This window comes from Streptopelia decaocto (assembly GCF_964273445.1).
Source record: "Streptopelia decaocto genome assembly, chromosome: 5".
NCBI lineage: Eukaryota > Metazoa > Chordata > Aves > Columbiformes > Columbidae > Streptopelia > Streptopelia decaocto.
In genome coordinates, this window is record NC_138659.1 from 45,546,105 (window position 1) to 45,570,315 (window position 24,211).

Sequence of the window (24,211 nt, forward strand, 5' to 3'; positions counted from 1 at the left end):
CTAGCCAAAGCAAGCGTCAGGTGTAGAGGCTCAGTTATTGCCAGTAGTGATCAGGTCATTGAGAGCTCAGGTCTGGCATGCTGGTGGGCCTGTCTGTGGAGCACCAGGGTAGTCACCCAGTCAGCCATCTCTGTGGTAATGCATTGTAATTTGAACATTCTTAAAATCAGGTCATATAAAGAATAAAGATAGTAAGTTGTTTTATAAGAAAAGGGGTCAATGGCTGTTTGTATTTCTAAAGTATCTCCTCCGCACCCTTCCCATTCATTCCACCCAGTGCGCCGCTCCAAAGCTGCAGATGAGGAAAGGAGCCACAAAGCGCGGAGGGCCCGGGACGAGTACCGCCGACAGTCCTTGCGCGCCATCCAGAAGGGGAGAGTGGCTGGCCTGAGCAATTTGTTCCAGGGGACAAGACTGACTAACGATCAGGAGATGAAACTGAACAACAATAGTGCAAGTCCTTTGCTGTCCCTCTCTGAGGCGTCCAGGTTGGTTTGTACAGCAGTGACTTTGAAATGGTCTTCTGTCGAATTGCTCCCTCTCCAGTCCACACCATTTCAACAAGTTCTTATTCAGTTGCTGGAAATAGTCTTGCTCTTTCACTATGACCACAAAAAGAATGTTTAAAGAAAAAGGAAAACAGGTTGAATACTTAATGTAAACTAAATGCCATTTGATTTTTCAGACAGATTTCTTGGAGTTCACACAGAGAGAGATGGGTTCTTCAATAGTTAGTATTAGGTTAGTATGCAAGGCTGCGATATGGAGAAGTCAAATGAACAAATTCTTAGGCAAGTCTTAAGCCTCAAGCCTAAAACTGCCAACTGTTTTGAAACACTCTACAGAAAACTGTCATAATCCTAAGTTTCAGGGGTTTTAAGGTTTTTTTTCAGGCAAAATCAAGTGCCTTTGGTGTTTATTAATTTTTCATCTGACTATTTAGGGAGCACCATGAATTGCAGAAGAGGAGAAGAATCCAAACTAGCAGATGGGTGCTAGAAAGTTCACTAGTCACTCTGCTCTTTTCCTTGTGATTTCTTATACCATTAATTTGGCTTCATGTGGTGATAAAGGCAAATGTGAGCACTGGCAAGATGGTGGCATTAAATGCTAAAAAAAAGTAATCCTAACAACCAGTATCCAAGCTCACAAAAGAAAGAGTCTCATTACATTGTTTTTCTTTACAAGTCAGTGTAGGACCAGAGAGAATCAGTCCCTCATTGATTGGAAATGTGTTCTGCTTTGTCAAGTTCTTTGCTCTGTGATGTTGAGACACAGAAATTCTCCAGTAATAGCAGCCAAAACTCCCAGTTTGAGGAGGAATCAGAATTGCACTCCCAGAGAGAAGCAGGATCTTCAAAGTCACCATCAAATCAACCTGCCAAAGGAATGAATTATTTTATTTCCAAACTGCTTAAAGTCATCTTCAAACTGAAATAACAAAAACATGAGTAAAAGGGGCAGATTTTGAAAAAGGCAGTCCATAACTTTGGTCTGAAGTTCTGAGTTTCTGAGGTGAGGTTGTTTACTATAGAATTTGGTGGTGCTAGATGTGATTCTTTTCAAAAAGCCTGAAAAAAAGCTGAAAAATTTTCTGATCATTATCCAGCTCATGTTCAATACTATTTATCTCTTTCTAAGCTATGCCTATATGACAAAAGCCAGGCAGTATTAATAATTTTATCTCCTAAGGCTCTTTGTCTGTGTGTGACTTGATTGTGAAGATATTAAGAAAAATAAAAGTTGCTTTAAACATATGCTTTAATAGTGAATATACATAAACACCTCCCGTTTTGGTGTGGGGTTGTCTTGCTTGTTTTTTTGCTTATCCTTTTGTGGTTGTACTTCTTTCTTGCTGCCCCTACTGGACAACCATAGTGACTGTATAGGAACTCACAGAAGAATTTTGAGATTTGGCCCAGAACAGAAGAAAATATGGATTTGACAAGCTTTTCAAAACTAAACTGAATTAGAGAGAAATGAGTTAAGAAACAAGAATGGACTGCAAACCCCTTGGATTTGAAGGGTTTCTTGTTTCTTGTTGTAGGAAATGTTTAGAAACAGAAAAAACAAACACATGTAGGGTGTTGTTTTATATGTGTGTGTGCGTGTATATATATATATTTATATGCATGTCTGTAAGTGAATTCTCACTTTCTTCACTCATGGTTGTGACTTTGTATTTTATGATGAATGTTGGTCAGATCTACTCACGTGTTTGTGTAATTTGGCAAAAACTATTACATTTACTGCAGGTTCCATCACTTGATATCAACAGAATCAATCACTAGTTTTAGTAGGATAAGCTGAAAGGAGGATTCAGTCTAATATCATTAAGCAGATAGCATCTATCTCTTGGCTTTTGTTCCTTTCTAAAGAGCACCTTGCTGTCAAGAATTGCAGAATCTTTGTTGGTTTTGAGGGTTCTTTATTATCTCGCAAATTAATTTAACACTGTTTGGTGATTCCTGAGCTGATATTTTAGTTTTAGTAATAGTTCTCCATTATTATGTCTAGAAATACACAACATTAAGTCGCAGCTCCATGGCAGGTACAGTAGGAAAGTATGTATCCAGCTACTCTACTGGGCACTGTGAAGTGTGTGTCTCATCAAATGAAAGTGAAATTATAGTACAAGTAGACATACCTACACTAGCCTTCATCCTATTGATCTGAAGAAGAGCAGTAATGAAGATCTGGGAATTTGTGCTAACAGTTTGAGTGCCCAGAAATCCATGGGATTTCAAAATATACATGCATCTGTTGTAAAACCCCCCTTTTACTACTGTTATCAGGATAAATGAGACTGTATGCTTAATTGGAATGCAGCCATACTTTCATTTGAAATAATATACCTTAGTCTTTATTTGGGATAGTTGGATGGATTTTCCACATATTCTACCTGATTTGCCTCCTACTAGATGAAATAATGTAAAATGCGTAGAAAGTAGTGGAAACAGTAGGGAAGGCTGTCAAGCAGAGAATGCAAAGGGAACATAAGAATTTAAACAAAACATTCCCTCTATCATGCTCATTGGTTTGGATACATAACCTAGTAGGGTTGATCCCGATTTAGAATTTCCGGCCAGTGAAAAAGTGTTGTACTTTAAGCAAAAACAAACAAACAAAAAACCACCCAAAAAAAACAACAACAAAAAAACATACACAAAACTTTGCTTGTTCAATATGTACATTAGAATAAAAATGAGGTGGAAGAGAAAAGCTGACTGAAATGTCCATTGCATCTTTTGAGGTAAACTGTTTTTCAATTTAAGTTCAATCCTTAAGAAAATGTTTCAGGTTCCCTTGCAAGTGTAAAATCAAAATACTCTGGTTTCCATAAAAAAATCAAAATATTTTTTACAAATTTGAAAATGGTTAAAATTGTTCAGTGAGCTATACTGAACAGCACTTATACTGTTTTGTAGCTGTATGTTTTGTACATATACGAAAATTGATGAATATTTATATTGTCCTTTGCTTTCATACACTGCTAATTCTCTGTATGACTCTTCTCTGTAATTAGTTGCCTTTCTTTGCAGTGGCATCTGGGAGCGTCCTTCTAGACCCTTTTCCCGAGATGTCATCATTCGCTGGTTCAGAGAAGAGCAGATTCCTCGACGTGCTGGGTTTGAGAGGAACACCAACAGGATTGCTCCGTGGTTTCATGGTAATACATTGGTCCTTCATTTCTTATATAATAAAACTGTAAGCATACACTCAGGAAATAAATCTTGCCAGTTTTCATTACAAAAAGGAACGTCTTATGACATTGTGAAGCCTACTGCCTGTTAAAACAAGATTTTTGCATCATTCCTATTATTAACATATGATTTATCTGTTTTATTTTTTTTCTGATTAGGTAGACTAATTCATGATTCATAACAACAGTGTGGTTTTTTTCAGGAATATTTTGGCCAAAATAGACTTACTGTAAATTAGCAAGCCAAGCAGGAGGAAATGGGACCAAGACAGACTGGGGGAACTCCAAAGTAAATTGCCAAATACCATAGTAATATAGCAAGTGGGTGACTGACATTCAAATTTTTACCTTAGATGTTTTGCAAGAAGGACTTGAACTCATATCTGTTTAATCCTTGTTGTACTTTCTAAACTGGGGTAGCATTTTTTCTTGCTTTCTTTTGCAAACAAAAATTATAGAAAGATCTTGGTTTCTTTCAAAAAGACTTGAGAGTGTATGATTTTAGGCAGTTTTCATGAAATGGAAAAAAACAATTGCTGTTTGATCCATAGTTTGCCTTCACATCTGCTGGAGTTCCTGCGTCTCTGAGGCTTTTGCTCTGTATAGCATTTGCTATGCAGCTAAATCTTTGATATCAAATTCACAGGTAAGACATCGTATTTTCATAGGTATTAGCAATGATCTTTATATTTGTTAAACATGAAAAAAAGAATTCTGGCTTAATAGCTGACATAATTAAGGGACTGGAAATACTTTAAAATTAAATTTCAGTATTTTTGCATTGCTGCTTTGGGCAAGTCTGATATTTCTTTGTTCAAAGCACTAAGCTGATGCTGATCCTATTTTCCTGATTCTCTAAGCACAAGATGAAGACATGTGGGCATTCTAAACTGAACCAGGCAAGGAAGATTTCTGAACAAGTTTAGTGTTTCATATATTTCAGATTTATTTTTATGATACACAAATCCTATGTGTTGAAAGACATCAGCAAACTGCTATTTCATTGGCTTCACTAGTCAAAGACAATGAAGTCAGTCATGAATAGCTTGTAAATGCTCCAGACTTCCATTTCTTATGAATAATGATGCAGGCAGGGCTTTTTGTTTTCTTACATAATACATTTGGTGTGGTTTCTTTCTGAGAGACAAACTGATTAAAATTTCATCTCTGGACATTTTTCAAAAGTATTTTCAACCGTGATCTTTCTGTGTGGTCCAATGGTAAGTGTTTTCCCCACTTGTGGGAAGCTCACATCCATATAAATTGGCATGTGTAGTTATGAACATAATTCAAGCCTCAAGAAGTCATCTGTGCAAGCCTCAAGAAGTCATTGAGCTAATGCCTGTGCAATCTTTCTACTGACCTCAGTGGCTTTCAGATTAGTCTGTTAATCACTGCAGGAATTGAAGAATTCATGACCTTTCTTTAGTTTCTCAGCTCATGCTGTTCATATCTTAAGAAACTGTGACTATCCAGTGACATTTATAAAAAGTGAGCAAAGTACCTCATTTGTCCTCCCCCCAGGGAGCCTGACAAAGATAATTAAGATAGATTCCCAGCACAAAACTCAGTGGTTTTCTTTCCTGAGATCCACACAAATGCTGCTTTGGTACCTATTTGCTGGGTTAGCTGGTTCAGCTTCTGCAGTGCTGGTCAGATTCATTGTAATCCTTAGTGAACAACTCAGTGGCTTTGTAACTCCTCTGAAGTGGTGGCAGCCAAACATCAGGTTCTTATAGATGCAGTCCTCAGTGTTTTGTAGTCTTATGTAGTGTCTATGTTACATTTTGTAATGTAAACAAACATTGAGGAAAAAACAACAAAAAAACCCGGAGCAAAATATTAGAAAGTATGTCAGTACTTTAACTTATTTTTTTCCAGAAAAAAACCCAGACACTTCTTTATTGAATTGGCCCCCAGTTTGGCCAGGAGAAGTGAGGAGAGGAAAGCAACCCCAAAACTTTTGATCCAACCAAAATTCTGGTTTTTATTCTTTATTTACTTCTTATTAAAATAAAGATTGTGACTTCTATTGTACAGGTCTCTGTAGGATCTTTCGTGTGCTGTTGTTTTGTATTGTATTCAGGGAACTAGGACATTCTATATGTGTTTTGTGTATGAACAAAAATACAGCAGAATATCTCTGACTTGTATGAGAAATTGGCAATACAAATAAAAGCCATTCTGCAAAGCCCAGAATTGCAGCTAGCCACTTGAACCAATGGGACGATAATATAATCATCATTTGGATAAGTGGATGTTTCTGTGGAAAGAACTGCTGCCTAGTGTTTAATGTTGGCTAGTGTTACGATGACAGGTTCTTAAAGCCACAAACATCTCTCAAAACACATATAATCAGGACCTTCACATCCTTTACAACTTCTGTATTTTCTTATGTCCCAGTTTGGACCTTAAAATGGGAGTATAATATTCTGCCTCATGTTGAGGGCTTTTTGAATGCAATGCACTAAGAGATGTATTACAGCAGTACTGAAAAGGTAGGTATTCGTTTGTTACAGAATTACCTGTTTTTGCTGAAGCCAATAGACCTTTGCTTACCTGCTTTGTCAGTGGTAAAATCTGTGGTAAAGAAGTCTTCAAATCTGAGCATTTCCTTTCTTATTCACAAAAAGTTACTTCTTCAACAGATATTGGCTTCAACTGCATCCATCTCTATTTGTTTCTCAGTGGTCTGAACTCCACTAACAGAGGTTTTGAGCTCATTTTGAATAGGCTTTACTCTTTTCTTGATTAAAAACCAAACAAACAAACATTAAACATACAAACTGTAATGTGCAGATGAATTTTGGATGTAAATTATTTTTTGATATGTTTGAATAATAGATCCCTGCCAAAAACTAGATCATTTACCCCTTTGATATAGGGTAATTTTTTTAAAAGTTTGTAAAGAAAAAATGTTATTATAAAATAATGTATTTTAAAATGTTATTTATAACTTAAAACCATCTTTAGTCCTTTTAGAGATCATAACATTAGATGATCTTCATTTGGATTGGGAAGCAATGAACGTTTAAAGTGGCTTATGCTCACTTAGGTGCTACAGTGCAATGATGCTCAGTTCTCAAACTTCTAAAATTAAGGAGAATCAGAGTAAGCGATTAAGGTGTCACTTGAGACTATCTTGGGATATAAGGTAATTGGTGTCTATATATTTTGTACAAAAAAAGAGCTGTTTTATTTGAATAGTTAATAGTTGCCTTAGATTGGAGTGAAAAGGTTTATGACTTCATTTTTTTGACTCTGAAAATTAAGAAATTGGTCTAAATTTACTTAAAGGCAAATTCTGATCATTTTGATAACCAGGAAGTTAAAAATTGTATTCTGATTTCTTACCTGTGAATTGATAAATATGGGCAGATGAATCTAACTTACAAAGGGCATCCCAATGATGTGTCAAGATGGATGAAACTTTTTTGTAAATCTGAATTCAGAACATTCTTTGCCAAGATTTCAGTTGCTGGTACACTTTGAAAGCTGGGAAGTAATTTCGTGTTCAGGATGGAAGGTCTTTCTCGCAAAAGGGTTGGGAAGGGAGACACACCCATTGTTTTGGTCAAGTTTAGCTTTAAACAGGAATTTTCTTTACAAACCTCTCATTCCAAGCAAAGAGACAGTTACCAGCCTTCACTGTATGTTGGAGAGTTTTGCCGAACTCTATCACAGACATTAGCAAATTGTAGTTTTCAGTTTACTGCAGGCATATGACACTGGGAATAGAATTCCATGTGGCAGGAAAGCCAGAGGCCTCTTCCTCCCATAAGTATTTAACAAAAGGATTCTGGTGGCTGAAACAGGTAGTACTTCCATTAGTTTTTTCTAATTTGTTCTTTAACCTTTCTCTTCCTTCTGCTTGAAATCTGTTTCAGTATTTTTTTTTCCATTCCCCCTGGTTTGTCAGCTGTTTCTTTTGATATTTCTGTTTTTTTTTTTTTAACTTTTATTTTTATTTTTTTTAACTTGAGATGTTTTACTTTTCACTTACACATTCTATTCTGCATTTGGTTATTTTCCACTCAGAACACAGGAGTGTGTTGCTGTTTGGGGGGCGGGGGAGCTCATCTCTAAATGTTTCCCCATTTTTAGTTGAGACCAATGTTTTATGATTGCGATTTATCCATGATATAAAAAGGATCTCTTGGATGTGTAGTGTGTATAATACAGTATGACAAAAAGAGGAATTATCATTGTGTGTCACTGAGGTGGCTGGATGCCTGTTAGCCAAGCATCTGCTGTAGCACTATCCGGTCTCTACTTGTCTTCAGGTTGAAAGGAAGGTTCAGAGGCTGATATCACAGATCTGGAAACATGAGGTCGTTGCCCTAAAGATTGTACCTTTAAAATGTGATTGTGGTTGTGTGGTTCCTCTTGTGGAGAATTGTTATCAAGGGCAGTCAGAGTGGCAGCGCAGTTACTGGCTAAGGAGTGGCAACATGGGAAGAAGCTGATCAGAGCAAGTTGATGGATGGATTGAAAAATGCTGAGAGAGAAGCAGAAGTAGAATAATCCCTGAGGTCAGGGGAGCCAGGGAAGACAATTTTCAGTTTCACAGGATCATGTTGCAGACGTTTTCGAGAGGAAAATAAATCAGATGCTCTCAGTAAAGGATCCAAGACTTAATATTTCTGAAAGTCTGCTAATTTTGAGTACTCAAACAGCAGCAGCAACACTAGGCATATTGGTGTAGCTGAACTGCGAGAATGATATCTTATAAAATATAGCTTGTATTGTAATATTTTCTAAGGGACACAGAAACGCTAGTGGTTTGGTTTGAAAAACATCTAACAGTCAATATGGTTTCCTGCTTTGAACATAAAAGCACACTTTTTCTTCTGTTCTTGAAGAAGAACCTTTCAATCATTCGATAAATACATGTTAGGAAGATGTAAAGCAGGTGGTGTAATTCCAGCCATAGTACAGCCTTCTTGATATTAATGATCTATTTTCTAATTCACTGCTTTATCGTTATCTAGCTTTTACTTCTATTTGAGATAGTGCACAGATAGATTCTCTGCTTAAATGATCTGAGCCCAGGGGCCTGGGATATTTTTTTCCCTTTTAGAATTGTTGATGAGGTACTTTGCTGGGAAAAAGATCTTGTTCAAAATCTCCTGAATTCATTGAAAGCTTTTTTACTGTCTTCTGCAGGCCTTGGAAGATGCATCCAAAAAATAGCTACATGCAAAACCTCATATCTGAATTATCCTGTCATTGGGAAACATCTGGAATGGAAACAGAGAATTCCCAACTCAAATGATAAAAACAGTTAAAATAAAAGTTGTCAATTACAATGTGCCTGTTAGCTTTCACACATTTGTAGGGTAGGTCTAGGTCTCTAATTTATACAAGTAAATGAAGAAAGGGAAATGTGAGATTAAAAAAGAGTTACAGAATATCAAAATTTATTTTGAACAATTCTCTGGGAAAGATTAAAAAAAGACGGCCTTGAGACAATAGGTTTAGAAGAGACCATATATTTCTCTGTTTATCAAAAAGGTAGATTTCTCTGTTTTCTACTCTGCCAGCCTGTTCTCAAAGAGAGAGGGCTGACACTGCTGGGATCAGTGGTTTGAATGTCTGTAGACTTTGTGGCTTGTGACTTCTGCAGGTGAACACCCAGGCTGACACTGGCTGATAGTTATTGTCACCTGGTTGATTTTGTGTAAAACAAGTAATGTCGCAGTTGTTTACTATTAATCATCGTTCCTAATCTGTGTGGATTTCTTGCAAAACACTGTTAGGAAACTGTTACCTTTGCGGGGAATCTTGGCAAGCAGAATAGATATGGAACAAGTTTAGACACCGTATTACACTGTCATCAAATAACCCTGCATGAGAAAAGGGGCTGAGCCATACTGTTAGGCTGAGTGGGGCAATGCACTGCTGTCATCCCTATTGTCCCTGTCTGTGGTCAGACAGAGCACATTAGTTTCCAAGGTTGCTTAGTCCTGTGCTTTTCATCACTGCTGAGTTCAGATACAGAGATGAATCAGATTCATATCACAGTGGTTACGCAGGATGAACAAGAGCCCTCTGTTCTCTTATATAAAGGGGTTGCTAAACACTGAATGATAGAATAGAATCATAGAATCATTTCGGTTAGACAAGACCCTCAAGATCATAGAGTTCAACCATGAACCTAACTGACACTAAACCATGTTCCTAAGAACTTCATCTGTCTGTCTTTTAAACACCTCCAGGGATGGGGACTCAACTGCTTCCCTGGGCAGCCTGTTCCACTGCTTCACAACCGTTTTTGTGAATAATTTTTTCCTCATATCCAATCTAAACCTCACCTGGTGCAACTTGAGGCCATTTCCTATTGCTGCATCACTTGCTACTTGGGAGAAGAGACAAACACCCTCCATACTACAACCTCCTGTCAGGTAGTTGTAGAGAGCAAATGAGACAAACCAGGCTGGAAAATCTGTCTAGCATTTGAAGGATCGATGCTAAGCTCACTTTGTTTTTGCACCATGGCCTTAACTAGTAATAATACCGTAATTTGACTAAATTCAAAATAATTATAAAGCAGTAATGCTTTAACCTACACATGCAGGTTTTATTGAGGCACTATACACAAACCTGTTTGTCCTTGCAGTTTTATATCTATTCTCTATAAGGGTGGATTTACACATAGTTATTAGAGCTATGGTCATCTGTTTACTTGCTGTGAGACAGAACACTTTTTTTTTAATATTTCTAGAACATATTTCTATCAAACACCTACTAGACACCCTGATAGTATTTTTCACAGATAGTGCAGTACTTGGAGTTGTGTTTAGATCCTATAGTAGATTCTGGTACTTGACCATGGATGTCTCAAGCCAAGTCAGACCCATGACAAAATCTAAATACTTCATCACCTCTTAGTTCTCAGCTTCTTCCTTAAATGTGAGATGTTTTGGTGTTTTCTGAGAAAGATGATCCTTCACAGACTTAGTCATTCCACTTGGGTCACAATGATTGTTTCAGTCTGTCGGTTCTTTTGAAGGGTTTGGAATTGTTTTTCTAGTGCCATTACCGTTCCAAAGTGTCTACACAGACAGGTTATTAGCAAACAAAATAAATGTTTTAGACTCATCGCTCCCCTTGGAAGGGAGCAAAGCATCAAAGTGAGGTAACGTGAGCTGTAACATGCTGCAAGGAGAAACAAAGCACAAAAGAACAGCAGGGAAATTATAGAATGAGGCAATTGAATAATTAATGTAAATAGGCTAATTGCTAATGTGAAATGAGCTTTCTTATTATTTTACAATACATTGTCCTTCTTGACTGATTTTTAACTGGAAGCTATATTCTAAAGAATAGGCATTTTCTAAAGACAAAAGGCAGCAATTTTTCTGAACGTGTATTGTAGACACGAAAAATGAGAGGTAATAAAAATCATGTGACCACAAAGGGGAAACAAGTTTGATGAAGTGTTAGCAGTTTGATGGAGACAAACAGATCAAGTGCAGTGCCCATACAGTTCACCATTAGTCAGACACTGGAGTTTCAAGTTCAAGTTTGTGCCAGACAATTATTTGCATTTATGAAGAATATGCAGCAGCTTTTTCATAGAGTTTACTTCCAGGTGAATTTACTAATCTCTTAATGAAAAAATATTTTGCTATTGAAAATCAAATTGCTTTACATTCTGAAGACTTCTTTCTCCCTTTATTTAAAGCACTTTAAGATTTTCTTATCCATGTGCTACTATCAGAGCGTGACATAGTGTGCAATTAGGATTTCATTTAGTAAGCCATTGCAGTAGCTTAATGTATTTACCTGTAATTTTACATTACAGTTCTGTGTTCTGTCTCCTTATTGAACTGGACTGTGTGTGCCTTTTTTTTCTCTATTACTTCACCTCCTTCAGTTAGGCTTTCTTTATCACATTACATGAAACAAAAAGGAGAGGTGTTCCTGAAAGGAAAGCTCTGCTGTTAGTGTTTGGAAATGAAGAATTGTTTATAAAAAACAAGTGATAAAAGAATCATAGGATGTTAGAGATTGGAAGGGACCTCGAAAGATCATCTAGTCTAATCCCCCCACTGAAGCAGGAACACAAGAGCATGGTTGTTTGGAAGAAATCACATATAAAGTCTTAAAACTGACCCATTTTAAAGAAAATAAGGAAAGTTAGATTCCAGTAAAAAGCCCTGACTTCTGCAAAGGTTGTTTATGCTAAGACTGGAAGGGATTATGTTGGCTGTTCATGGTGACCAAAGCAAATGCAGAGGCCTTGTTCATCTGTCCAGCAGCCTGAATTTGAGCTATCGTACCCTTTTACAGATATTGTAGTCCGATCCTTATATGCTGGACGATGCTTTCTCCTTTCACTGTAAATTGTGTGTGTTAATTGGTTAGTTTGCTTATCCATGCACAAGGTACACTTAGATGTCAGTTGCTACCAGCACAAGACATTCAGCTCATACTGCTTATCTTTAAATGCTGTATCTGGATGTTTCCTGATCACCTCTCTAGCATCCTGCAGGTGTCCTTTGTAGAACCTTGTTAATCTCAGATGAATTGCTGGTATCCTGCTTATTGTTGGCCCTTATCTAACTCTTTATCAGCAATATCTCCAGCTCTTGTTCCTTTGCTTGCACACTTGCAATAACATGTTTTCTGTTTAACAGGCTTCCATGTGTTTTCTTCAGCTTATGCTAAACTTAGTTGTATTTATTATCTTATTTGCAGTATTTTCTGTTTAAAGCCCAGAAAATACTTGCAAACCCAATATCAGAAAATTTTACTGGTTTCCCAGCAGATGGCCTTCTTGCTGATGCTTCTGTCTTGCTATGTGAAGTATTGAAACCACAGTCCTATTGATCCAGCCTCAAGGCAAAGGATTACAAGTTATTAGTTCAACAGCTCCTTTGAAATAATGCTATTTTCCTACTAAGCAAACACAATGCTCTCAAACAAGGTATCAGCAGGTATGGTGTGTAGTCATGCAGGGTGATAAAGCATATGACTGTGCAGAATTATGTTGCCGGTTTACCTTAACTCCAGTTCACCCAGTTAGGAGCAGATTGTGACACTAAAACTGCTATCACCACAGGAGATAAGCAGTAGGAGATGATACAAAAGCAAAGGGAAGAGATTTCTGTGACTTGGTAGGCAGCTAACTTGGATGTGCAACTTCACCGTGTGACTCTGGCATGGAGGCAGAATGAGGTAGAGTGTGGAAAACATAAATTTGCCTTTCTTCTGCAAAAGATAAAGGAATAACAGCTCCATTTCTTCCTTCCTGAATTTCATAAAGGTCAGTTCTTCCTTCTTGTCCTGGCCTTTCAGTGAATTGGACTGTCAAATCACAACTCATGAATCTTTTTAAGAGGTAAAACTCCAAAAGAGCCATGCAGGATAGCATGCTGATTAGCATTAGCTCTGACTAGATCTATCCAAGATTAGCATCTCTAATATAATACACAATAGCTCTTAATCCATACTAGGGAGGACTCAGATGTAAATTATATATAATTCCATGGAACAATCTGCCACCGCTGTTACCACTGCTTCTTACAATTAAACACAGCATGGATCTTTCATGAGTGCATGTGGCTGTTGTAAATTCATCCCAGTATGCTTGATAAAAAGAATCTTTTGTACTTGAAGTTAGCTGCAAACATTTATAGATATTTCAATCCAAGATACAAGAAAGTAATAGCTCATTAGTCATGGGACAGAGTTCCTGCTCCTGTTACTCTTAACCATGCTACTGTTTACAGGGTGGGGACAGAAGCTTCAAGAGATGGTGATAGCAACAAATGATTCTGTGCACTTGTTGTGTCCAGATCCTCCTATCATGTAAAGAGCAATAGTTCCAGTAATTAAATGTAGCATAAATGAACGACTCTTAATCCCAGACTTTGTATGAGAAATTAAGTCCAAAATTCTGTTTCCTTCTGTTTGTAACTTTTTCAGAACCTCAGATGAAGTTGGTCCCTCCACTGAAGCTGTTTCTGCTTACTAAGTAGTGGCTTCAAACACATAATTCAGAATATCCTGCTGTGAGTTTGAGCCTGGTTGCAGCTCACTGACCTTACTTACAGTGCGAGTAGGAAATGAGGATATTTAATGACTGGTTTTTAGTGGCTTAAGTGACAAATAGGTCAAACCCCAGAGGATGTCCAGAACTGGATCATTGTAAGAGCTGTACATGGTTATTTACTGCTGCTCATTAGGCATGGAGTTTTTACTATCCTGATGTTATTCTCATTTGACTTTCAACAGTGCTTCAGTGTCTGGTTCACTTTATTGAGTGATTAAAGGTAACATTTTCCCCTGAGCAACAGTGCACTAAATCAATATGCAAGAATGTTGCAAACAACTACAAAGCACTGTAATTAACAAAGATAGCTTAAATTTCCCAAATGTAGACAAGTGTGTGAGAAGAAAAATTAGTTATCAATATTATCCATAGATTAATTATTCTTTGAGCTGAATAAAGAAGTGTAGTTTCTTAAGCACTTACAGAAAATACCACAAGCAAACTACTTTGTAGAATTCTATCTGGAACTGCTATTTTAATTTGAATATGGGAAAATACTCCAGATATAGCATGGTTTTACATCTGTATGCCATTTAGCAACAAAAGTTCTAATGATTACTTGATAAAAAAAACATGTAGAAAGATTTCTTCTGATATCATCTGGAAGATTCTCACAGATGTAAATAGATTTCAGATTTGACTGTTAATGTACCTAAAAAAACATAGGCATTCTTAAACCTTACACAATTGGAATATATTTGAAGCAAAACCATTTTCCTTCACCTATGAAAAATGCCTGAAAAGCAAAGAACACAGTAAATTTTTCTGTTTAGTTATGTGTTGTAACACCAGCTGTAAAATTTGAATGACAGGGCTCCATGTCAGCTGTGACTTTCATTTTTCTCCTTCTGTTGAGTGAGGTCTGTGGACACTGTCATTTACTCCAACAGTTGTCATTTAGATTTATAGAGAATATGTCTTCACAGCTTCTTCAACACCTATGAGATGATAGTGCTCTAGGTAAGCTGTAAGGGAACCGTGCTTTTGAAGACCATCATGGGCACATGCCGGTATTTGTCTACAGGTAATCTTTTCATACTTTTTGGATCTATTAATTTAATTATAAAAAAGACAAAGGTCGATTGGTTATTTTTGAGTGTGGGATGTGTTTTTGTTAATAACCAAAGAGGTTTTCATGATTTAAAAACAAATTGAGAATGCACTCAACTGCTTTTCATCTGTCTAATTCACAATCAGGAATGTTATCGTTAAAGCCTCCTGAAAAGTTCTAATACCTTTTACACACAAATTGTAGTGGTGATTGCAGAGTCAACTGTGCTGTATAATTGCCATTATCAGCTGATATCTGCTAAGCATATTCATGATAGTGTGTCAAATTGGCTATAAATTGTGGGTGAAATTTATAGCAATAGTCTAGGTTCTTCCTGAAATTATACCGGCAGCATACAGCAGCCCCCAGCTATGTCACAAGGAAACACGGCATGGGAAAAGAGAAGCTGGAGTTTACTGCACCAGGGTGACGGTGCCATTCTGATCCCTGCCCACCTGAACGAGCCTTGGGCTGCCGTTCTATGGCTGATGTAGAAGAGAGCCCAGAATCAAAAGGTCAGCTCTTGTTGCTTATGGAGCGGGAGGTTGACCTAGGGGTTTAATGAGTCTTGTTGAATGCAATGAAGAATACAAATTGACCTTCCAGTTGCTCAGAAAAAGAGCAAATCAAAATAGCACAGGTACATCAATACAAATCAGTATCAATATAAAAAGGCCAGTGGAAAACATTAGCAACTCTAGCAAATTAGCAGCTTGTCAGAGGCTGTAATGTAATATTTTGTTTACTATCACGTAACTCAATTAACTTCTAGACATTTCAGTGTCCATTGATTGGGCAAACGCTCTTACAGTGAGACCACTAAATTAACAAAGTTGTATTCATAATGCATTCCCAGTGTACTGAATGACAAATCAATACCTGCATAAAATAATGCCATTTAAACGAGCAGTATACCAGGAAGAATCCTGAAGAAGTCTCTGAATGTTCCTAGTGCTCAAAAATGTGATCAACCAAGGTAGCACATATGTCATTAATCAGTAAAATTACAAAACCTTTCCCACACAGCTGTGCATTTTGTATCACACTGTTTAAGGTGTTTGTTCACAGAAATTTGATATTTGCATAAAACATAGTAAGTATGGGTGTATATGGAGAGATTTGGTTTACAGTTTATATACAAGCAGGTTTTGAATATCTAATAGTCCTTACTCTTGTCAAAATTGTACTTCTCTGTTTCACAGTAGTAATTGTGAAGCTTTGTGGAAAGTAATTTAAGTATTTATTCATATAAATATTCAATATATCTGTAATTTATACTATTGGTTGCTTTATTGCACCCAAATAAAATATGTCAACCTTCTAATAAAAATAGTAAATTCAGTTTCTAAGCCCAAATTTGAAGTATTATTTTTTTATCTTGATTCACCAAGACTGTGCAAAACTTCAGTATGTGTTGAATATATTCTTAAATGTACATTGGTTTTGTAATGAAGAAATTATACTGCTTTCATACGAGAAATATTGATGAGCTTTATGGCAATGTGAAGAAGGAAAGAATGCCTGAGAATGACTTTTATTTTTTTACGTTTTTCCTAGGGATGAGCTTGAGAAAGAAGTACTGCTGTTTTTTCTCTGAGTTTTAACCATTAATAATGCAGGCTCGGCTTTATAATTTAGCTCGTGACTGAATGTGCCGTTTTTCCCTCCTGGGTTTTTTTTTTTTTTGTATGGGTCTTGGAAATCCTCTGGTAAAGGCAGGAGTATCCAGAAAATGTGGTGATATAGATAGGGCTGCATTGCTTTTGTTTGTCTTTTTATAGCCAGACTCTGCATCATGCAGTCTTCAGTGCAATTAACTCATGATTTAAGAATCTTCTTGTTTATTTTGCTGCTTCTCACTTGGTTTGGTGAAATTTGCCAGTAGCTTCCTAGTATCTAGTAATTAGTTCCTTTTTGTCATTTAGGAAACCCAATGGCTCTGTTTCATAGGTATTTACAGCTATGGCAATAGTAGCCTAGGAAAACTGCACTAGGACTTAGTGTGGGTGTCTTACTTATTCCTTTTGATATGAAATCTTAGCTTATTACAATCCTGTAATTTATTACTATTATTATTAAAAAGCTTTTGGCAGCTGATTGACTCAGTCCAGTCTGAGTGGACAAGGGCCTGCTTTTAATTTCTTTGTATTTTCTGTACATGATGGGTAAATGAGTATAATTTGGTCACAAAGCCACCCCAGAATAAATGACTATACAATGTACAAGGCAAAAGCAAATTTCTGTTCTGCCAGAATTTACGTTGATTTATTATTTTATTTATTCAGTATATTGTCACAGTCTCAGCCTAGATATCAGGAATTTCATGGGCACTGAATTAAATCCCGTTTTCCTCTAGAAGTGGTATATTTGTGATGGAGCATGCAAATGGTGGGGTAACCACAGTCGGCTTTTTTAATGTACGTGCATCATTGTTCTCTGTTCTATGCATACTTAAATGTGGCCACATTTTTAGAAGAGGGGCTGGTTACACAAAGGGTACAGTCTGCATTTGCAAACATAAATGATTGTTGCCTAAGCATCCCTGTACTCACAATTCAGAAGCTTCAAAAACGATTTACGTGTCAATACTGTAAGACTGTAAGTGAAACCGTATGTAACTGGTTTGAGCATATTGTGTTTTTCTTACATCAAACTTATTTGAGGACAGAAAGAAGCATCTTATTCCTAAAGAAACATCAGTATATTAAAATGTGTTACACTGAAGCAGAACCTGGTGCTAAATTAAATATATTGTATACTTTTAGCATTTATTTTTTTAAATAGTGCTTATGGACTTAAATTTTTGTAAAGTATTCCACATTCCAATCAGTAATGCATATTTTGGAGTTAGTAAAGTATGTATGCTGTTTTAAAGGATTGCATAGTTTACCCTTCTAGGTAGTTTTTTGCTTGACTTGTCTTTCTTGTTGAGATTAAAAACCTGTTGATTTGCAAGTACAAGTATTTCTTCTGGCACTGAATTTCAAATAAAATCTTGGTGGTTGAATGTACATATATATACTTGAGTGAAGGGAAAAGTGGCAAGCTGATAAAAATCTGATAAAATATGGTATTTTCCTAAGTGTTATCAGACTGACAGTAGTTTTAATGCTTGCCATTTTTCATACTCTTCTTCCACTTGCAGAAAGTGGTAAATGGTAACACAACATAATGGTAAGATTTACACGTGCTAAGTGAGCAGGTATGTAGAGCTTTGAGTCCTAAATGCGTCTTGCACGGCAAATCAGAGAACTTGGTCTCATTTCTGATTCTAATACCTTCAGCGTTTAAAGAGTCAAATGATTCCTCATTTTGAATTGCAAATATTTTCTACTTTTACATGAATATTTCTTTAAATTATTTTTTAAAGGAGCCTTTGATTTAAGAAAGAATTCCTCTCAATGCCACAAACTTTCCTGAGTTTCTGTGTGTTCAGAACTGTACCGCTCAGCTTTCCTTCAGCAACTACCCATCAGCCAGGAGTGGGCTCTTTGTCTCTGCAGGAATGTCATCCCAGCCCAGGCTGTTAGTAGCAGTGCTTTTCCATGTACTATTATTTTCTTTGCTCCATGTGTTGTCCCTGAGTGTCATCTGGCAGTGCTGCCTCAGAATGGGTTGTGCAAAGCCAGGAAGGGGTCACAAGGAGACTACCTGTAACTAATTCTTCTACTTCACCTTTTTACAGAAATCTAAAGCAAACAGAAATCTCATTGTGGGCTTTATTTTGTTTGTGCAATTGATTTGGTAAAAGCTCAGTCTTCCATGTTTTTTATGTTCATGCTACCCTCAGAAGTATTTAGGGGGAACAAGGACTTACGATGGCTGGAGTTATGAGAACATAAATAGATCCCAGGAGGGCTTTTTCTTTCTCATCCTCTCCCACATATCAACTTTCTCATCTTTTTCCTTGCTTTAGATCTCATTTGCATACCAGAAGATTTTTCTCTCTCATTTTCAAATTCAGCAAAATTTGAGAATTTAAATGAGAAGTAACATGTGAGTAATGTAAACGAGTAAAGTGGTTAAAAATTGCTTGCAAGTGATTCCCACAAGCTAGAATTTCCCTTTATTTTTCCTCTATTGCTTACAAATATTTTGTCTGCCTGGAGAAAGGATGGTGAATACTGGCCAGCAACCTTCTTAAAAATCTGCTATATTTTTCAGTTTTCACACAAAACACAATATCAACGACTATTGTACCAGAACAGATATGGGTTTTGTTGCCAGACAAGGATCAGAACTTAAATCAGCTTCTTTGCTCTATAGTGTTTTTGTATTATAACACTGTATAATTTCTAGCCTTGTCAGGCTGCTCAAGTGAGGTATTTCTGTGTGCTTTACTGATTAATTAAATTTTAATGTTTCAGAAGATACAATAAGGTCTTAATATCTACTTTGCATGTGTCACATCATACGCCTACCACAAAAGTTTATTGATAGTCTGTGTAGTTGGCTTTTTCACACATAATAGAAATAAAAATTCAATCCTATCTGTATTGTAAAGAGATGAACACATCCTACAGGAATAATATTTGTAATGAAGTTGCCTATTTGGATTAGTGTGCTGGTATTTTCTCAAAGCATGTATGTTTCTTATTTGGAGTTTGCAGACATCCTCATGAATATGCTTGTTTTCCATGCTGTTTGCAGGAAATTTCAACTATCCATAACAACATCTAGGATTTTTATATAGGCCCAGAAATATTTACTGATTGGGTTTTTTTTAAAACACTTTCATATTTTCCAGTCAGCCTATCAGAAAAGAAAAGAAAAAAATCATTATTGAGAATATTTGTACTGTTTATGTAAGGCGTCCTATTTACCTGCTTGGAACCTTCCTGTTGTTGATCTTCCATTGACTTTGTTAGAACATAGAGGTTTCCAATTTTAGTTATTGTAAATAATACAAAATTAAATATTCTTGCTCCTAAATTTGTCAATTTACCAATCCTACATGGTAAACTACACACAGAGAATACGGTTCAAGGAACCACTGAAAATAGAATGGTTAACGGTTCCATTTTTTAAGATGAGCTTCTTTTCTGAAGCTGTTCACATGGGAACAGAAAACTCACAAAAATTAAAGGGTAATAGCAGAGGTTTAATGAAGGGATTTCAGGTGACAACAACCTATCTCTAAAGAAAAAAATAAACACGTATATGAGATAGAAGATTAAAGGTCTTTTGTGCTGCATATTCTTCTCTGATAGGTGACAATTAATAATGTACAAGGAGAAGAAGGGAGAGTTTGAAATCTTTATTTTCCTCCTGGCTAATGCATTCTATAGCCTGATTCAAAAGGAAAGAAAGAAAGAAACCAATATTAATGCTTTGAGGAGACACTAAAAAGAATTTATGGCTCTATTATGCCAGTGGTGTATTCAGACAAGTAATGCAACCACCTATCTTTTATGTGCTGCACTGCTTGTTAGTGAATATGGTGTAAATATTTTGACAGTCTATATAATATAAAGGGTTTTTACAGTATTTGATAGTTTGGATATCGAATGAACTTTAAAGGAGACAATTAAGGGGTATATTTTCTGCAGAGTGCATAAAGAATTGACTGTGAACCACATGGCAACAATGGATGTAGCACATCTGATTTTCTGTAAACCTGAAGAAAAGTACCCATTATAACTGCACTACTCATTTAGACGAGGGTTTTCAAGGATTCCCAAGGGAGTAAGGCACCTGTTTCCTTCAGAATTTCAGTAGGTTTTTGATTGCTTTAAGGAATCTTCGCCTTAGGGAATTAAGAAAGCTTCTGACATCTGAGTTTTTGTTATTCTAAGAACTACTTCATACTGACAGAACAGAGAGATGAATCCATATTGTTAAAAAAGAAAACAAAAATTAAAAATAAACCAAAACACACACACACAAACCTACAACAAAACAGGCCTATATATTTTTACATGTGATACTTTCCCTTGGTGAATTTCTTCTGTGTATAGAGCCTCAAGTTTGTCCAATACACCACATATGTTTTCAAGAAGAGCTTGTTTAGGGCATGGTACATTACCAATATGCCTCATCCTTGCCTGAAGGGATCTCTTACCATCAGAGAAACCTTATTTCTCTGGCCCTTGGTTTTCTGTACAGGATTGTATGTAGCCCAGAGCATACCTTCCATACTGAGGAAGGCCCACTAGGGAGGTAGTGAAGACTCACTGGGGTGTTGTTTCCCAATTCCGCATCTGTCTTAAAACTACAGGCCGGTTAGGAAGGAGAGGAATGGGGAAGGATTGGAAATAGACGTCAGCTCTCCTTTAAACAACACGTATTTATCTCTGTCTAAGGCATGTTACTGCATGCATTGCACCCGAGCTTGCGCAGAAGAGAAGGTGGTAAATGTGGAACAACACAAGACTTCTGCAGAGGCTCCCTAACCAGTGTCACTTCACTTTGCTTGCATGGCTTAGAGAGGCTCAGAGTGGCCCTGTCCTGCCCACTGAGTGCTCTCATAGCCTATCTGTGACATGGCCAGTGTATTTCAAATGTGTATTTTACCTGATGATTTCTAAATACATCCCAGCTTTGCTTCCCATTGCAGTTCCATGTAGATAGGAAGGTTTTAGTTTATTTACTCCTATTTTAGGTTTTACTTTTTGTGAGCTATTGCTCGTCTTTTCTCTATTATCAGCACAGAAACTGGTAGCCCCTTACTTGTAACATTTATGGATACTGCGCTATTTACTGGGACTTAAATTACCAATCTGCAGCACAGCATGAAATATCTCTGTTCTCACCAGCTCTAAGTAGGAAAAGCATTTCGTAGGAACTCAGCACCCCTTGGCTCTTTGGCTTTTGCCATGACACTTGTGGCCAAGTCTTGAAAAAACCAAAACCAATCCAAAACAGTCATCGAGCTGATTTTGGTGGTGTGGGTTTTTTGTTTGTTTGGTTTTGTTTTAATTTTTTTTTTTTAATTGCCATTAATTTTTATGCCTAAATGAGAACAGAAATCTTTTGAAGATCTAGTCCCATGTGAGTTCATCCTGCGCTAACAGCAGATGGTGAATAGCTTCAACGGCTTTGCTTCTATTACCAGCCGTCTTTGATTTACTCCCTTGCTTTCCTTTTCAGTCTTTATTTCTTCTATTCTGAAATAGAAAAGGAAAAGCTATTGTTATCTCTCAGCTATAGCATTTCTCACACAGTACTATCGATCTCTTCTTTCACTATTTGTTTTGTTGCACTGTCCAAAAAGGTATTGTGACCAAAAGGAAGGAGAAGGAGAGGACGAAACCTTTTTAATGGAGTGGCACACTGTAAGATCCTATTGCTGCAAATACTTATGCATGTGATTGTGCATGCTACTCCCACTGTAAATGCTGGAGAAATGACAAGATATGACCTGGATATGTACATTGTTCTTTGGCTGTTTCAGTTGCAGATCACTCCATAAACCACCACAACTGATAACAGTGATACTGTTAGTCTCAAGGGTACCATAAGGTATTCATTCTAGACATCATAGTTTTGTAGATTAGTAATGCCCTTCCCAATGAACAGACACCAGTTTGTCCAGAGTCCACATATAGACTTGCACCTGTGGGAGAGAATTGTAAAAGTCAAACTGAGGAAACTATTGCTTTGAGTGATGTAGAGACTGCTTTCCCTTGAGAGCATAAGCTATAGCTGCTCTAGTTCTTGCACTGCAGGAAAGTGATAATTTCATCTTCCCTGCTTTTATGCTTTTGATCTTTCTGAGTAGTTGAAGGAGCTGGATTTTTCACCCTCTCCTAGACCAGAGCTGGTTGTTAGTGTCATGCATTTGAACATTTGTTTCAAGCCTTTGCTGTCCCACCTTATTATGTGATCTAAAATACGGCCAGATTTATTCTAAACCTTAGTTCCTCAGCTTCAGTTTTCATCTTAACTTGTGTTTGTTCCTCCTGTGTATCTTCCTTTGCTGTGTGCTCTGAAATCTATGACTCCCTCTGTTAGGTTCCTAGGCTGGTGTTCTTACATGCTGTTCTGACAGTGGTTTGTATTGATGCTGGCTAACACAGGCTGTAGACTCTTCCTAAACCATGCTAGCTGCAGTTGGATTAATCCCTTCTGAATTCATTTACTTTTCTGATTATTTCTTTTCTAAACTGATTGACTTTAAATGTATATTGGTTCCAAGTAGGCTGGGTCTTTACTTCCAGCTGCATGATTTTTATAATAATAAAGATGTAGGTAGAAAAACCTATGACATATTTTCCTCTCCTCAAACTGGAACTTTTCTGTTTTGATTAAAAATACCCAAAACCCTAAAATTTGTTCTATACAAACTTATTTTCAGGCTTTTATAGTGGTTTGTTCTGAAATTCATTTCAGCTTTTTTGCAAGGTGTGGCGTAATCCAACTTTTGATTCTCAAATCAAGTCTGAGAGAGGGAAAATATCTTTGGAAGTTTTTAGAAATTTTGCTTGTTTATTTCCCTTTGGGAAACATTTTATTCCAAATGGTATAATTATAGTAGTATGGAAGGGATTGGCTGGTGCTTAGCAAACTGATCCTTCTAAACCTTGTGCCATTTTATTACTGTCTTTCAAATTACTCTTTAGATCTGCCTCTATAATTAGACAAATATAGTTCTTTACATTATTTGGGAGTTATCTGCTAACTTCTCATAATTCCTTATCTTTACTCGTTTATTTATTGTTTACATTTGCTCTAGGTGTAATGTGTCTGTACGACCTTTAGCATGTGAATTATTCATGTAATGATTGCCAGGAATATTTGTACTCACATGGGTTTTGGTCTAATGCCATTGAAAATGAAGGAGATACTGGTATTGGCTTCTCTGTGTTTTGCATCCTGCTCCTGATTTTGACTGGCGACCTAAATCACACGCTTTCCTGGTTAAATGTCTTCAGTTGTATAAGCAGGATGAGTCTCTTCTCTCTTCATTTATTACCTGTGAATATTCATAATTGTTCAACAAATCAATTTTGCATGAAATAGAAGGCTTTTCATAAGTGTCATGAAAGCGCTTTTGGCATTAATGCTCTCATTAATATTTATTCACGGCAGTATTTGTGATGCGTTTGCTCTGTGAGTAAAACCTCATGCACTAGTGTGTTTGAGATCAAACTAATGAAAAAATATGAAAAGAGAAAACATCAGCTAAGCAAACAGCTTCTATTGCAGAAGAGTAAATGAATGCTTCTGGGCTGTGTTTGTACCTGCTGTCCCTCTAATCTTAGCCAACCCCTTGGTTCATATAAATGCACGTATGCATATTAAAAAATACCTTGGTCATTAAAGACCAAATTATCTGTATATACTGACATTGTTATTACATGTGGTACATTAGACCACTGGTAGTTTACAGCAATGGATTTGGTATAACTTTTTCTGTATAATCAGAGAAATAATTTCAGACTTCTAGTATATTGTC

General features: G+C 36.7%; 1 protein-coding gene across 3 annotated transcripts in view; it reads left to right on the top strand.

The window, feature by feature from the left end:
• The window catches only part of SH2D4B (SH2 domain containing 4B), a gene marked incomplete at both ends in the record, with an annotated part of 62,804 nt that overhangs the window by 30,219 nt on the left and 8,374 nt on the right, over positions 1 to 24,211 (top strand). Inside the window, 2 exons of one of the 3 annotated variants that reach the window (XM_082054553.1) lie at positions 278 to 496; positions 3,527 to 3,670. In XM_082054553.1, the coding sequence (XP_081910679.1) occupies positions 278 to 496; positions 3,527 to 3,670 (363 nt within the window). The remainder of the gene's footprint in view (positions 1 to 277; positions 497 to 3,526; positions 3,671 to 24,211) is intronic. The other 2 variants (XM_082054554.1, XM_082054555.1) reach the window with 2 other exon arrangements.